The 17,283-nt window shown below is 43.6% G+C and overlaps 1 protein-coding gene and 1 non-coding gene across 4 annotated transcripts in view; both read left to right on the top strand.

Annotated features, from left to right (window-relative positions):
• Heg1 (heart development protein with EGF like domains 1) overlaps positions 1-17,283 on the top strand; it is an 88,293-nt gene that overhangs the window by 58,527 nt on the left and 12,483 nt on the right. For all 3 annotated transcript variants that reach the window (XM_017800539.2, XM_029568185.1, XM_029568186.1), the window contains 3 exons: positions 2,674-2,808; positions 11,425-11,467; positions 12,040-12,077. In XM_017800539.2, coding sequence (XP_017656028.2) covers positions 2,674-2,808; positions 11,425-11,467; positions 12,040-12,077 — 216 coding nt within the window. The remainder of the gene's footprint in view (positions 1-2,673; positions 2,809-11,424; positions 11,468-12,039; positions 12,078-17,283) is intronic.
• LOC115072008 lies at positions 10,876-11,018 on the top strand. The gene has a single exon (XR_003851072.1). It is a non-coding gene; the product is annotated as a small nucleolar RNA SNORA67 (small nucleolar RNA).

The raw sequence follows: 17,283 nt of genomic DNA, 5'->3' as shown, positions 1-17,283 counted from the left end.
ATCATCATTGAGGTTAGTTAGGGTAAGAATTTAAGACAGGAACTGAAGCAGGGACCACAGAGGAACTCTGCTTACTGGCTTGCTCTCAGGTTCCCATTCAGCTACCTTTCTTACACAGCCCAGGCCTACTTGCCTGGGGATAGTACCACCTGCAGTGGGCTATGCCCTCCTATACCAATTAGCAATCAAGAAAATGCCCCACAGATGTGCCCACAGGCCAGTCTGATTCAGGAAATTCCTCAGTTGCAGATCCCCCTTCTCAAGTGTATCAGGTTAACAACTGAGATTAGTCCTCAAGGCAGCTCTGCATGCTCTCTGATCTGTATTGTTTGAACTGTCTGGATATGGTTTATGGGAAGGCAGCTATCATCCTGAGGCCTTTTTTACTGTTCCTTTCCAAGTTCTTGAGAATAAAGCAAGCCATACATATTGGCTAAAATTGGGCTCCCATCCCCGCTTTTCTTCCCAGACTTTCTCCAGATTTTGCCAATAGATGCAGCTCAGTCCCTTAGTAATTTAAGCATGTGCTGCACATCTCAGTGTTTCCAGCATATGGGCAGCACTGGGGTGCTCCGGACATTACCACTGGCAAGAAGGGTTTTTTTCCTTCAGTTCACAGAATGTCCACTTCCCTAACTTTCAAGACCCACAGTTCTCATGGTCTCCTGAGGTTTTAGAGACTTTGGAAATCCCCCATGGAATGCCTAGCCTTAGATTCACGTAAGTGTTCATTGTCTATTTGGGCGGATGTTATGCCCAGGAAAGACCATGGGAATTGTGAATGTAGAAAACTCACATTACCAGGCTTAAAACGAGAGATTCTGCATGGTTCTATTTGATGGATTTATGAAGAATGTTCTTTGAGAACTTTAAGGAAAGCAACTTCTCATTGCAAGGACAGGGCCTGCTCTCCTTGTTCACATGAATCTGCTCCTGGGCAGGAAACAGTTTCTTGCCATGGTGATGAATATTTGCCAGTAGCCTGGATCAATGGGCAGGATGGAAGAAAAACATGTTGGCTTCCAGAAAATATCTAATCAGGCCAGGCATTTCAGGTTGGGTCCTGTACAAGGCTGGTGTGGCCTGGACTTTTCATCGTGGAGGTCTTTCGGTTAAGGCTAGTTGCCTGGCAGAGCCTTCAAAGAATTCAAATGAGATATTGTGGAGGCCAAGAACCTCCCTGGTGCCAGCGTTGTAGAGTTTGCCTGGTGAGATTTTCCGTTTAGACGTTTCCCCTTAAATACAAACTTTCTACAATAAACAAAGGAAATTCTATCACACATACAAATGGAACTCTGATTTAACACGTCAGCTACCACTGATAAAGGCAGGAAATTCAGCATTGAGAATTGAAGCTGTATCCTGAACTTACCTCGCTGTGACTAGGCTATCAGCCCCAGCACTCAAAACTCTCAAAAGGAGTGAATGCTGAGAGTCCCACATGGACTGTTGAGCCCCATTGTCAGCTCCCTTCACCAGAATTTGCCCAGACAAGGGTTAATTTTACAATGTTAACAGCTGGAACCTGTATTCTGAAAAAGAGAGACCATGCCTAAAAGTTGATACCCACTCTTCATTGTACAGTCTACACATTGCCCATCCCATTACAGCTATCTTCTGGTGTCGAACTTGCTCCTGACTCCCAGTAGCAGCATCACACGTCTTACCTTACTGCCTGGAATAGATATGTCCATATCAGTCAGTTTCGTGATTTTGTTCTCTCTGTTAAGCCCATTTACATGTGCCTTTTTGCCAGTCCTGTCTTGGATGGTAAAATGTACCTTCATTGTGCTTGCTGTATAAAACCTCACAGAGGACCATCTGCCTAACAGAATAAGTGCTTTTTGATGGTAGTAAGATGATTCGTCACCATTCCTGAGGTGACCATCCATGAGGTGAATAAGGCCCTAGAATGAATGTAGCAGCAGCCCGAGGCTAGGCTTCTTTCCTGCCTGCTCCTGCTTCTCTTGGTGGTGGAGTAGCGGCTGGCAGCACCTCCAGCACATGCTCATTGCTCACCTCTGCGAAGGTGCTGAAGACCCAGAGCTGACTTAGCCTTGAGAAGTCATCACTGTAGTGGGAAGACAACCAGATAAACAACTGTACACCAGCCGTGAGCAAGCACAGTCCCACTGGTACCTCCCTGGTAATAAGCCCACATGGGCAGTGTACTGTCAGCTCAGCAAGCTGCCCTACTGCAGGGAATGGGCCTGGGTCTGTTGAAGACACACAGAGTCCAGATATGCTTCCACTTGAGATGGATTTGACCAGTGTTGACTGGTTTCAGTCCCAGTCTCTCAGCTACCTAAGAACATGGCCACATTTGGGGGGTTTGTTCCAGCTACCACCCCCAGCTGCCCCCACTCCTACTTCTTTAGCATGAAGATACAGAATATGCCACACTGAGGCCACATTTGTAGTGGGCCCTGAAGGAAGGGCAGCCTTTTTCTCCTAAGTTGGGTTTCCCTGTGGCGAATGCTTCGGAGCATTTGTTTACTGGGGGGTGACACAGGGAAGGAATGTCAGAAGACTGTGCAGCATGGACTTCAGAAAAATGTGGCTCCATGGGGACTCTGGAAAACTCTTCTTGGAGCCTTTTCAAATAGCAAGTTAATGCAGCTTACAATGTGAAGAGGTCTGGTTTTGTTTCACTGTCTTCTTTTAACTTCCCAGCGGGCAGCTTGTGCAAGAGGAAGAGTCCAGAGTGTGACAGAGAGACCTCCATCTGCACAGACCTGGATGGTGTCGCTCTGTGTCAATGCAAGTCCGGCTACTTTCAGTTCAACAAGATGGATCACTCTTGCCGAGGTAGTGACAAGTTCCCAGCAGTTCTGGGCGCCTCCCCAGGACTGGAAGGTGCTTTTGTCTGGCTCTCTCTGCTCTGGGTATGACTTTTCTAAACTGGGGGTGACTGGTTCTTGTTACTTGGCTCACAGCAGGAATGAATACATTATCTTCTTGGAATAATAGCAGTATCTCTGACTGGTGCACTTGGTCCGGCCAATCCCATTCAGAAGAAAAGAGAATGGAATGCTTGTGATAGCCTAGCTTTTCCCTCCCACTTGGAGGAAGTTAGAAAAATTGTTTTTAGTCCCAACACTTTGTCTTTTGCCTGCTAATCTTTTAAAGTGGAAATACAAGCATGGAGTCAGGCTCAGGTCTTTCAAGGCGGGTATAGTGGGTGTACTCACTGAAATCCAGACCCCCACCCCCTTCACCCTGGGTCAGAGCCCCACTCTGCCTTACCAATCAGGTTTCATCTTGGCAAGTGACTTATTTCTCTGAGCCTCGGTTTCTTCTTCTTTGAAATGAATGTAATAATACTGCATCAGCTATCTTGAGAAGTAAAGGAAGCGTCAGCCACAACTGTGCTTTGTAAGCCATACACGCTAGCTCTTGTGTTTTACCAAGGTTGTTATTGACTTGATGGGTTCTCATATTAAAGATCCCCTCATGTTGGAGAACAGTAATCTAATTCCACCAACCTTTTTGATGAGACTAAAATTCATTCCATTTGAGATAGAAACTGTTCAATGAATATTGGTCCAAAATGTTTGCCTTAAAATACAATGGATTCAGGTCCAGAGCTCTGTGCTCCCTGACCTAAAAGATTGTTGCAGTCTGTGATGATCAGGAAGACTGGTAATATAAAGGCTAGTTTTCCATAGAGCATTGCCTCATGCTAAAATGTGAATGCCACAGATTTCCCCCTCAGTCAACACCTTGCTAGTGACAGATGTACTGGGATATGAGTGAAAATCACATAGCAGGGCAAGGTGGCAGTGACTTGCCACTTATTTTTGTCAGATCTTTCTAGAGTACTCATCAAAAGAGTATAAAAGTGTATTTTGAGATAACACTTTCATCCTGAGCTTCAGACCCTCTGACCTGTAGGTTTAAATAGAAAGTTCTTCTCAAGAGGGCATTGTCAGCTCTCCAGGTGGGATCTATGAGGGGTTTTGAAGAGGATAACCAACTCTTTTGAGTTGCATCAGCATGACTGGTCCCTGAATCTCTCAATGCCATGCCAGACTGCTGCTTTGCTACAAAGAGATAATGCTTCCCCAAATCCTTTTACCTGGTTTAGTGCTAATGCTTCTTGTCCTTAAAATTGGGGAGTTATGCTCAGCCACACGTGGGAAAGTGATAGCACTAAAATCCATGTGTGCTGTGGTGTTGTACATGTAGGGAGAGGCACAGGTAAGCAGGAACATGGGTGTATGGAGGAGCTAGCTTGGTAAGAGGTGCTTCAAGAATGGCCCTGCCTGCCACCTTTGCTGTAACTGGTCTGAGCCACTTCCTTCTAAGTCAGCAAAGCCATCACTGTCTCTTACAAGCTTGCATTAACAATAGCAGAGCTGTCAGAACTTGCATTTGGTAGTCTATAGAATGGACATATACTTCAATTTTATATGTAGCTTTCAAAGTCTAGTAAGACATTGTAATAATGGCTTATGTTAGTAAGAAGCATGTATGTATATGTGTGTGTACAGTATAGAAATCGGTACTGTATTACATGAAATATAACAATTTAGGAGAGAAAAAACAATATAGATATACCCAGCTCCTTTATTTACAAAGTTTGGCCAGATTTGAGATGGTTTACAGGGAGGGGTGAGAGAAGGTCTCGCACTAGAGCCCAAGCTTGCCTAGTGTTCTAGTTTGGTTTCTGTTGCTGTGATAAACACCATGACCAAAAGCAACCTGGGGAGGAAAGGGTTTATTTGGCTTATAGGTTACAGTCCAACATCAAGAGAAGCCAGGGCAGGAACTCAAGACAAAAACCTGGAGGCAGGAACTGAAGGAACTGGAGGAACATAGCTAGCTTATGGCTTACTTTCCTGGCCTGCTCAGCCACCCTTCCTACACAGTCCAGCCCTGTCTACAGTAAGCTGGGCCCTCTCACATCAACTAATAATCAAGAAAATGCCTCACAGACATGGCCACAGGTCGGTCTGATCTGGGAAATTCTCTAGTTGAAGGTCTCTCTTCCCAGGTGACTTTAGTTTGTATCAGGTTGACAAAAACTAACCCAGAACACAAAATATAGCTCAGGCTGGCCTCAGACTCGTGATCCTCCATCACAGCCTCCTATGGGATTGGAGGCATATGTTTCTATGCCCCATTTAAGATTATCATATTCAGTGTGTGTGCTTTAAGTGATACAGGCACCACCAACCCTTGTTTACCAAGTAGTGATCCAAGGAGGAGCATCAGACCTTAATTAGCCTTAGGGCTTGTTGCTGAAGCACCACAAAGCTCTCTTTGCAGTGTTGGTGGCCACCAGGCCTCTGATGAATGGATTCTGGAGTTTTGTGGGCTATAGTCCTGACAGATGGCTTAGCAGTGACATCTTCTGGCCATTGGTGCTGGGGCACAGGCAAATTTAAAATTGCAATAGGTATTCTTCCTGGGTTTCAGCTTCCTTCCGGCATGTAGGCAATCACAATGAATTCTAACAGTCTTCAGCTCACCACAAGGCTAGTACCTTCAGAGCCAAAATTATCCAGAATAAGACTTAGCATGTGGTGGAGTTCAATGTCCATTGAGTGAATACATGGACAGCATATATGGCAGGAAAAGACTGGCACATCTTGGCTTAGTTTGAGGCAAGGGAACAAAGGGGTTGTTAAGACTCTACCATGTTCTTTAAGCTTGAATTTACTTGTTTCCTGTAGCAGTGGGAGAGCCCAGTGAGGTCATACATGCAGACTCCAGTCACATGGTTTTGTCATCAGTACCCTGGGGTCAGAGTCCCTCTAGGGTGTGTGTGATAAGGAACTAGAAGTGCCTTTCTGACAAGGTTTCCCGTAAGCCCTAAGAGCAGCAGCAGACAGAGGAACATTCAATCCTTAATGAACAGGTGAACCTTTTTTAAAAAATGCATTTGGTATTTACTTACTTGTTACATGTATGGAGGTCAGAGGACAACTTGGTGGAGTAGGTTCTCTCTTTCCACTGTATGGGTCCTGGGGACTGAGTTCAGGTCATCAGGTTTGGTGGTAAGAACCTTTACCCATGAGCTACCTCACCAGTCCATGCTCTTTTGAAACAGAAATATCACCAGATCAGGGAGGTGGGCTGCTTCTAAAGATAAATGAAAATAGTCACCCCACCAGCTCTTAGGCAGGACAGCAGATGGACCTTACACATGGCTGGGTAACAGCCAAGAAGTGGAGCGCTCCCACCCAGCAAATGAAAGTTGGGTAGGTAGGTAGATCAATGTAAAAACATTTCCAGGAAGTGTCAGAATAGAACAGACTGTGTGATGTCAGCCTACCTCAGTGCTGAGAGCAGCGAGCAGTCCCAATGGAAGAGCCCTGAAGTCTGAGCTATGGGTCATCTTGGGGGATTGCCATCGCTCCCACAACCCCACTGTTGCATGATGCAAAATCACACAGTGGGAAGAGGACCGAGAGGGCATGTAGGTTTCCTCACAGGCGGAAGGACAGGACTACTCTGTTCCTTAGAGAAGGCTCTGCTTTCATAAGACCAGCAGAGAACTTGAGGTGCCAAAGATTGGGAGATACAGCCTCATCTCTTCTCAAAATAGAATCTCACTCTGCCTGTGGAATGAAGGATTTGAAATGCCTAATGAAAATTCATAGAGTGAAATAAGATTGTGAAATATTTAAAAGGTGCTAGGAGGCCAGCAGGACAGCTAATCCAGGTAGGGGTCAGGCCTGATGACTTGAGTTCAATCTCTAGATCCCATTAGATGGTAGGAGAGGACTGACTCCTAAGAGTTGTCCTCTGACTTCCACATATGCTCCGTGCCATATGCACACCTGCATACATACATAAAATAAATATAAAAATTTTAAAGTACTGGTCAGGACTAGTGAACAATTTACAAGAGATACAAATGGTCAATAACTATTTTCAAAAGTGTCCAATGTCCCTAGTCATTAGGGAAATGGAAATTAAAACTACTTTTGAGATACTACCTCATCTGAGTCAGAATAGTAATCATCAAGAAATCTAACAACAAATGTTGGCGAGGATGTGGGAAAAGATGAACCCTTATTCACTGCTGGTGGGGGGTGCAGATTAATATAGTCATTATGAAAATCAGTTTGGAGGGTCCTCAAAAAATTAAAAATAGAATTAACACACGACTCAGCTAGCCCATTCCTGGGCAAATCTCCATATCCTATTGTAGAAATATTTGAATATCCATGTTTATTGCTGGAGGAAGCATGTCACTAGGGGCAGATTGTCAGAGTTCATAGCCTTGCCCTACTTGTAATTTTTCTTTCCTCTTCCTGCAAGTGATTAAAGATGTGAACTCTCACCTTTCTCCTCCTAATGCATCCTCCACCATTGTGGAACCATAAGACAAACTCTTCCTTCTAGAACTTGCCTTGGTCATGGTGTTGACCAAAGCAACAGAAAAGTAACTAGTACACTAGATGTCTATCAACAGATGAATGGATAATGAAAATGTGGTACATAGAGAAAATGTAATATTATTCCGCCATAAAGAAAAATGAAACCAGGACTGGAGAGATGGCTCAGCGGTTAAGAGTGCTAGCTGCTCTTACAATCAAACCCAGGTTTGATTCCCAGCACCCATGTGGCAGCTAACAATCATCTGTAACTCCAGTTCCGGGGGATCCAGTGCCTTCCTCTGACCTCCACAGGTATTGCATAACACTGGTGCACTTACACACATGCAAGCAATACTAATAAAATACACCGGGCATGGTGGCGCACCCCTGTAGTGCTAGCACTTGGGGGGCAGAGGCAGGCAGATCTCTGTGAGTTCAAGGCCAGCCTGGTCTACATAGTGAGTTCCAGGACAGCTGGGGCTACAGGGAGACTCTGTCTCAAAAAGACAAAAAAAAAAACAAAAATAATAAAATACTTTTTTAAAAAAAAGACAAATGAAACCGCAAAATTTGCAGAATGGATGGACTTAGAGAGTATAATGTTAGATCAAATCACACAAATTCAGAAAGAAAAATATATATGTATGTATATATAAACAGCTGCAAGTGTGGGTCTAGTGTAACATTTACAAAGGAGACCAAGAGAGGGTAATATTAGGTATATTAGGTGATGAGGCAGGAGGCTTATAGACAAAGGGATGGTGAGCCATGAATGAGGGTTGAAAGCTAATTGTTCCTCTAGTTTCAACTTTGTTGGGGCTTTTTTCTCTTTTTTGTGGTAGATAAGTGCATGAAAATATGATTGATAATGAAAGTGTAAAGCTGTAAATGAGGCTCCATAGCTTCGGGCTGACAATTTTAAGCCAGACCTGGTGGGGCATGCCTTTAACCTCAGCACTCAGGAGGTAGAGGCAAACAGATCTCTGAGTTTGAAGCTATCCTGGTCTGCATAGTGAGTTCCAGGCCAACAGTTCCAGAGGTAGACAATGAGACCTTATCACAAAAAAAATAAAAAATAAAAAATCAGAATGACTATTCTAACTATGCAGTAGTTCACTGAGATTTGGGACTGCGCAAGTGTTTGAGTGGCTATCTTAATCACTGTGTGATGTTTTTATTTATGAGTTAATTACAATAAAGTGACTTTTTTATACATTTTTTAAAAACCCACAAATTTAGCTGGTTATATGTAGCATGGGGGAAAAACATACTGGGCATGGTGGCACATGCAGGAGGGTTGTGAGTTCAAAGGCCATAAAAACGCAGTTAATTTGGGGGAACGGGACCTGAGAAAGGGTCTCCCTGTCGCCCCAACTGGCCTGGAACTCCATGTGTAAACCAGGCTGGCCTTGAACTCACAGAGATCCACCAGCCTCTGCCTCCCAAATGCTGGGATTATAAAGGCATGTGCCACCATGCACAGCCAGCAAATACATATTTAAATACAAAGTCATACATACTTAAAAGGTAAATCAGATTGAAGGGCAAATTGAGTACTTCCCTGTGGCTGGAAGGACAGTGAACCTGCAGAAAGATGAACTGTATGCTTGCCAAGCCCCACACACTCAAGTTTTAAGCTTCTTGGACACTAAGGCAAAAACAAAAAGGAGCATGACTTTGAAAGCAGTCATGACCTAGAAGGTAAAGTGCCCCTTGTTCAGGAGACTCCCTGTCTTTTTAGACATTGAGGCCCACAAGAAGTTTCTCTGGGCATGCTCACCAACAGGTTACTGAGGTATTATGGTAGTGTAGTCCATGACCTCCTGCAATAGATGTCATAGGGATTTCTCATGGCTGCTTCCTAGGATCAGCAGCCCTTGGTGCATGAGAGTGAATGTAGCTCAGGAAAAACGATTCTGTGGGGGCAAAAACAGTGCAGTCCTGGGTCATGGCTCTTTAATCATCTGCTGTGAAATCAATTACAGATTATTTGGAACAGTGTTTTTCCAAACTGTGTTCCACAAAACTATTGATGTCAATAGATGGTTCATGACAGTAAAATAGATGCCAAAAATATTTAGCTTCTAGCACAAAAAAAAAGTAAAAGGAGAAAGATAATGAACACATCTACACACTTAATGCTATTATGTCCACATCTATAACAGAATGTGGGAATGTCTGTGAGACCTCCAGTCCCAGCCTACAGGGTGTGCACCCCCGCCATCCCATCTACAACCCATGTATACCCTTGGCACTCATACCTCCCTTTTACTGTGTGTCTCCTATCTGTTCATGGTTGACAGCTCTACACTCTCCACCTTTTCTTGTCTGATCTCTTATGTGATGTATATCGTACATTAATCACGAATCAAGTTTCCATCATTCCTTGCTTGTGGCAAGGAATTTGTGTACGAGGCCATTTTTCATTGTTTTCTTTCATCTGAGCATGCATTGTAGCTCTTGGTGTTTGCTTGAGTTATTGGAATGCTAAAAACGTCCTGAGATCAGATAAGCTTGAGAATTGCTGATCTAGGAGAATGACTGAGCCTAGTCTGTTCAGTGGAGCAGTGTTCCTGGAGCAATACCACCAGAAGGTTCAAAGCTATGTTCTTGGGCAAGGTGAAAATTAGGACACCTCTAGATCCATCTAGACTCTGTTGCACAGACTATAGGGTAAGCAATATTTTATGAAAACCTGGGCAACCTCCAGAATCATGTCCCAGAGGGTGTCACCCAAGGCTTCTGCCTCCTTATGGAAGGGAGAAAAGAGTACCAGTGCCACATTGAGGGTGTGATTTACATCAGAGTAGGTGAAACATTTGTCTTTGTGTATATGGATGGGCATTCTATAGGAGTCTTTGTTTCTAGGAAACCTCCAAATAGAATTGCATAGCCTGGAGACTAGAGAGATGGCTCAGTGGTTAAGAGCAACTGCTCCTCTTCCACAGGACATGAGTTTTCCCAGCACCCACATCAGGTAGTTCCCAACCACCTGTAACTCTGGCTCTAGGGGATCCAACACCCTCTTCTGGCCTCTGTCAGCACTGCATGCACATGGTGTGCATAAAGACAAGCAGGTCTACATACATACACATAAAGTAAATAAATCTTTAAAAATAAAAGTTCTTAAGAATTGTATGTATTGGACAATAACGATAAATGGACACATTTATTTAGTGATTACTAGGTGCCAGACCCATGTTGAGCCATTTGCATGCTTTATTTTATCTACTCTCCTCTAAGAAACTATTATCTTCTTCTTACCCTGTTTTTATTGGTGAGAAATTGAGTCACAATAAGGTTAAGAAAAATTTCTTAGGGCCTGGAGAGATGGCGCAGCAGTTAAGAGCACTGGCTGCTCTTGCAGAGGACCTGGGTTCAGTTCCCAGCACCCACATGGTGGCTAACAACCATCCATAACTCGAGTTCCAGAGGATCTGACCCCCTCTTCTGACCTCCGTGGGCACTGTACAACACAGGTCCACTTACATACATGCAGGCAATGCACTCATACACACAAAATAAAATAATAATAATAAAATACTTTTAAAAAGAAAAGTTTCTTGGTTACTTTAAGAGTTGAGATGGCCAGGCACATAGCCATTTGGAAGAAAACTTGGCATGCCTAAGGTCTTTGGGGAGCAAGAGATGCGTATTTCTTTTGCCTCACTTTGGCTGCCTACATGTATGTTTAGTCAGCCTGGATAGATTGTGTCCTCACTGAAAGGCTGCTTATCATCTTTAAAAAAAGAGAAGTTGGCATGGTGGCGCACGCCTTTAATCCCAGCACTTGGGAGGCAGCGGCAGGTGGATCTCTGTGAGTTCAAGGCCAGCCTGGTCTATATAGTGAGTTCCAGGACAGCCGGGGCTACAGGGAGACCCTGCCTCAAAAAGACCAAAAAAAAAAAAAAAAGAGTGACAGTTAAGATGGCAACAGTGTTACAGTGCTCAGGTTAGGTTACAGATAATTTTAAAGCTTTTTGCTGTTTTCCATTTGTATTCTTGTGGATTTTGGGTGTCTGGTGTTTAATGAAATGGGAGTTCCAGCTGTGGAAGGTAAATAGACCTTCATGGGTTTTCTTTTCTCTTTCAGCATGTGAAGATGGCTATAGGCTTGAAAATGAGACTTGTATGAGGTAAGCACCTCACTCACTTTCCTAAAAAAGTACTTACAAATCTTACCATAGAAACTGTCCTAGGGGCTGGAGAGGTGGCTCAGAGGTTAAGAGCACTGGCTACTCTTGCAGAGGATCCAGGTTTGGTCCCCAGCACCCACATAGCAGCTAACAACTTTCTGAAACTCCAGCTGTAGGGAATCTGACACCCTTTTCTGGCCTCCACAGGTATTGCATGTGTGGGTACACTTTACATGCATATGCAGACAATACACTCATACACATAAAAATAAATGCGTCAAAAAATAAATAAATAAAAAGCCAGATGTGGTGGCACAGGCCTTTAATCCCAGCACTTGGGAAGCAGAGGCAGGTAGAACTCTGAGATAGAGGCCAGCCTCATCTATAAACTGGGTTCCAGGCCAGCTGGAGTTACAGAGAGACCCTGTCTCAAAAGTACAAAAAAAAATCCTAAAATAAAGACTATACTAATAAAGAGCCTATCCTAAGTGAAGAAACTTACTTGCATAAACTGCCTCCATTGTTTTCTTTGAGATTTGAGACTAATTCGTGTTTTCTTTCTTGACTTGCAGTTGCCCATTTGGCCTTGGTGGTCTCAACTGTGGAAACCGTAAGTGTGCCAGAGTGGAGAGTTGTGGTTGGGTGGGGGCCATCTTAGTGACAGTCTCCTCCCATCCTAATTTAAACCCTCCGTCTTCTTAAGTCCTATGCTGGGTATCATGGGAAGAAACAAAGAGGAAGGCTTGTTCTGTGCTCTCCAGAGTTCAAGGTCTAGAAGAGAAAATAAATATCCCTGCATGGCTCTGACTGAGTTAGTGTGATAAGTAAGCATGAGGTAGGGCATGGAGCAGAGCCCAAACCCAACAGAGAATCACAGAACTGTTTCTTGGCGAGATGGAATTGGAGGACAGTTTCAAAAGGCTGGACAGGAAAGGAGAGGACATCCAGAGAAAGAACCAGTTAAATCTTGGGGCAGCCACGGATCCATGATATTGTGGGGACAGTTTGTAAGTGGGTGTGCCTGGATCGTGGAAGGAGAAGAAGGCAGAAAGTGAAAGATTAGGTTTGCAAAGTAGACAGGGACTTACTATTGAGTCAGGTGAGGCAAATATTTAGGCTGTAATCAATAACTGCTGGGGTGCTGGCACAAATCAGCCCAACAAAGGTCTGTAATTAATTGAGGAAAGCCTCTGAAGCTGTAGCAAGGAGGAACAGCTGAACAGAGACTGTGGGGTAGTTTGCAGACTTCCAGTGTAGTGCCAGCTCGGGGCAAGGGCTAACCTTGGAAGTCATCTACTACAACTAGAGTCTTACACACACACCCCACACATAGAGGGTGGAGCTTAACAGTCAGAGGTGCTGAAGGCACCAGCAAGTGTGGTGTCGCACATTGAATTCAGTTCTTTTTGTTTGCTTTTGTGTTTTTGTTTGTTTGTTTTGTTTTGTTTGTTTTTGAGACAGGTTCTCCTGGTATTCCTAATTGCTGACTTGAAACTTGTTGTATAGACCAGGCTGGCCTCCCATCTCAGAGATTGCCTGCCTCTGTCTTCTGAGTACTAGGATTAAAGGCATGCATCACCACACTGGCATTGAATTCAGTTCTTTAAAAGCAGTTTATTTTAGATTGCTTGCATTGACATTTTTAGATCTGCAGATACATTAGAAGTAGAAATTCTCTTCAAAATTAAGAAACAAATTTTTGTGATATAGGATATAATAAAGTGTAATGAAAATAATCCTAATAAAGACCATTTTAAGGTAGCTGTCCCTTACTCCACAGGCAATTGTGCTAAGGGTAACTATTCTAAGTTTACAGTATTAAAAGTAGACATGATTTTAAGGTGTGTAAACATCATGAGTTTCTATTTCCTAATGATATGCCTATCTTCAGTGTATCCATAAATCTTTCCTTTCCCTTTCTTTTTATTATTTTTTGATGGGGTCTCAGTTGTAGCCCTGGCTAGCCTAGAACTCACTATATAGACCAAACTGACTTCAGACTTGTTGTGATCTTCTTGCCTCTGCTTCCTGAGTGTACAGGCATATACCAATTTCAAATGTGAACTCTCGGCATTCTGACATCTCATCTCCTACCTCCCTACCACACCTGTCTGCTTTCCACCCTCCCCCACAAATCTCTGGCACATTCATGTCAGTTCACCTTGTTTTGTGACCCACCAAGATTAACCAGGGTTGTTTGTGTGACTGAGTGTGGAGCTCTCCGTTAGAGCCCGGTAAGCTCAGCAGAGAGTAAACAGCTATAGACTGTGATTCCCTCTCTCCCAGAGTCTGTCAACAGCCAGTATTTCAGAGGTGAAGTGTAGGGTTCCATGAGCCCCTCTCCGTTCCTTGACTGATTGTTGATAGAGCTGGTCTTGTGTAAATCCAGCACTTATAATTACAATCCATGTGAGCTAATGATTACAGTAGTTATATTGAGTCTAGGAAATGGCATTTTGTAGCCCTTCACCCAATCTTCCGGCTCTTACATACTTCTGCCCCGTCTTCTGCAATGTTCCCTGAACCTTCGAGGGGGTGACCTGTTTAGGACTGGGCCCACATCCATTAGTTATTTCTACCTTTTGGGCAGCCATGAGTCTCTGCATTTACCATGGTACAGCTAAGAAGCTTCTCTGATTAAGACTGGGAGCTGCCCTTGTCTATGAAGATTTTCTCTTAGCAAATTTCACCACTGAAATTTGAGCATAAAGAAAAATAAGACAAGATTGAGCACAAAGCTGGCATAAACTCTCTTGGTGTGCCCAGCATACATCTGTCAGGCCAGAGTCTTAAGACTCAGAATCATGTAGCCATTTACTATTACAATGAAATCGGTCACTCGATCTATCCTGATTGCAAACTATCAAGAAGTAACAGTGGCGAGCCCAAGAGAAGGACTGGGGTAGCTGTTCTACAAACAGTCATATGAATCACTTCTGTCCTCTTGACTAAGATCAAGTGTAGAGTCGTTTGAATAGAGAGATGCACTCACACAGTGCTCAGTTTTTAAAAAATCACAACTGCTGGGTATGATGGCACACACCTTTTATCCCAGCACTTGGGAGGCAGAAGAAAGAGGATCTCTGTGAGTTCAAGATCAGACTGATCTACATACATACAGAGGTCCAGGCCAGCCAGGGTTACACAGCCAAGACCCTGTCTAAATAAATATATAAATAAAAGTACTCCAGATTTTCAAGTGTCAGCTCCTACAAGAGTTTGCTTCAGTTTGGGGCTGAGGGCTGGTTTGTGGGAAATAATCTCATAGTAGTTTATATTCATTACTAAACATCACTTTTGGCCTAGGAACCCACCAGTGGTAGACCCTGTACTTAACACGCATAAGATCCTGGGTTTGATTCCCAGCACCAAAAGTATATAGTAAATGAAAATCAGCTTTTAGACAAGTCACTTTCTCATCTGGCTTCCAGGTCTTCCTGCTTCAGTATTCAGGAGAATAGCTGTCCTCCTGGAAAGTGCGTTATATGGATTCACATCCTAGTATTTAATGATGTTGGTGCTTCTTTCCCCCTGCGAGACCATTACTACTCTGTCTAGAGATTCCATACCCCTGCATCCATTCCTTTTCTGTAAGTTCTTATGGCAGGAAAATTTCAAGTCAGCCCCATTGTTTGTGGGGTCCTAGAAATAACCAGAATTTCTCTCAGGTCTCTGATATTTCTTTTTCCTCCCCCATTTATCCAAGTAACCATCATTTATGACTAGCAAAGGGCAGGCACTTGCCTAGATTGTTGGTTCCCAGCCCACCTCCAGAAACTGACATAGATAGCTTGTCATCATTAAACAGTGATGAGTTTGACATCTGCATTAATTTTAGCCTTACAGAATATTTTATGGTGGCTGATAATCTATAGCTGGTGATAATATACAAAACACCACTTGCTGTGCCTATGTCAGCAGCATGTGCATTGTTAGAGACATTTGCCTCCTGCTTCCTTAACTGATGTCTGGGCCTAGCCCTGGGTGTTGGTTAAGGAATCAGGAACACCAAATGCTTCCTGATCTGTGAGGAAAAAGCACCTTGAGAGTCTGTGACTTAGCATCCAGTATTTGGTACCAAATAGCAAAGCTCTGATGACTCTTCACAGGGGCTGTGGCTCAATCTAGTGTTTTGTTTATTTGTTTATTTTTGAGACAGGGTCTCACTGTATGCCCAGGCTAGCCTCAAACTCACAATCCTCTTGCCTCATTCTCTTGTGTGCTGGGGTTGCAAGTGTGCCTTTCAAGCTAGATTCTTCATAGCTGACAAATGCTTCATCTTTATATGGACTTCTTGGCACCACTATTCCCACATCTTGTGAGATAAAGAAGCCAGCTTTTGCCAGCCATCTGTATGACCTTGAAATTCTCTCATTCCTATTTTCCTGGCTGTCACCAAGCCCAGCATATTCTGGGTTTAGGCATCACCTGTGTCTTGCCTTTCTAAAGGCTTCTGCCAGCTTTCTAGCCCTACCCAGATTTCCCTCCTTGCTTCTTGTAGAGAATACTTCAAAAGAGCAGGATAAGTCTTTCGTCTTTAGTTTCCGAGGACACACAGGTCATGCACACCTAGGCAGCTCAGGCTGCGGCTGTTTGATCGCTCCTTTTTCTCATGTTTCCATGAAAAGTATTTCTGTTTATATCCCACATTCCAACAATTGTGTCTTCTTTTACTGTTGTCCAGAATTCTTTCCTAATGTGCTATCAGGCGTGTCCCTTGTCCGATGCTGCGTTCTTAGGCTAGCATATGTCCTTTATGGCTTAAATTTTTTCTGACTCTATTAAATGCAGTATGTTTGTATATCTGTAGATTAGAAAACAACTTGCGGGGTGGGGGGGTCAGTTCTGTGCTTCCACCATGTGGGTCCAGGACTCAAACTCAGGTCAGGGTTTCTGGCAAGCACCTTTTACCTGCTGAGCCATCTCACTGGTTTTGTGGCTTGAATTTTATGTTGGTTCCTTCATAGGAACTATAATGTCTCCTGTGACACTTTGGTTTGCTTCGATTTTTTTTTTCCCTTTTCGTGTGGTTTGCTTCGATGTTTTTTTTCCTTTTCGTGAGTGTGTGTGTGTGTGTGTGTGTGTGTGTGTGTAGATAGGCTTTCACATATATCTCAAACTGGCCTGGAACTTACTTTGTAGCCTAAGCTGACCTCAAACTCACAATCCTTCTGCCTCAGCTTCCCAAGTGCTAGGGTTGCCTGCATGTGCCATCATACCAGCCACTCTTTTCTCTTTTTATAATTAATTTTACTCTTTTATAGCATAAAATAATATATGCTCATTAATTTCCTTTTAACCCCCAAATTAATACTAGAGTAGATATACATAAAGAAAGAAGAGGAAGTATCGTCCATCACACATCATGAGTCCTCTGTCCTAGGTGTGGTCTGAAGGACAAGCAGCTCTAGTATTACCAGGAGTTTGCTGGAACAGACTTTCAGGCCTCTCCGCTCTAGACCTATGGAATCAGAATCTAGAAATTTACCAGGTCCAGAGATTAGCTTATGTGCAGAATTTCATACATCCTAAAGTTTGGGATCATCCATCTTTCCAGAGACAAGGAATGTAGATATCTTTTTTAAGGATTGAACCTTACTGAATGTCCTAGTTTGTTTCTCCATTGCTGTGACGAAGCACTCTGACCACTACTAACTTGGGGAAGAAAGGGTTTATTCAGCTTAGATCTCCCAGGTCACAGTTCATCAGGGAGCCCAAGGTAGGAACTCAGGGCAGGAACTTGGAGGCAGGAGCTGGAGCACAGGCCGTGGAGGAACACTTCTTATTGGCTTGCTCCCTGGCTCCTGCTCAGCCTG

Source organism: Nannospalax galili, unplaced genomic scaffold (assembly GCF_000622305.1).
Source record: "Nannospalax galili isolate Female #2095 unplaced genomic scaffold, S.galili_v1.0 scaffold18, whole genome shotgun sequence".
In the NCBI taxonomy this organism is placed as follows: Eukaryota; Metazoa; Chordata; class Mammalia; order Rodentia; family Spalacidae; genus Nannospalax; species Nannospalax galili.
The sequence above is the reverse complement of the archived record's forward strand: the minus strand, read 5'-3'. Positions and strand labels throughout refer to the sequence as shown.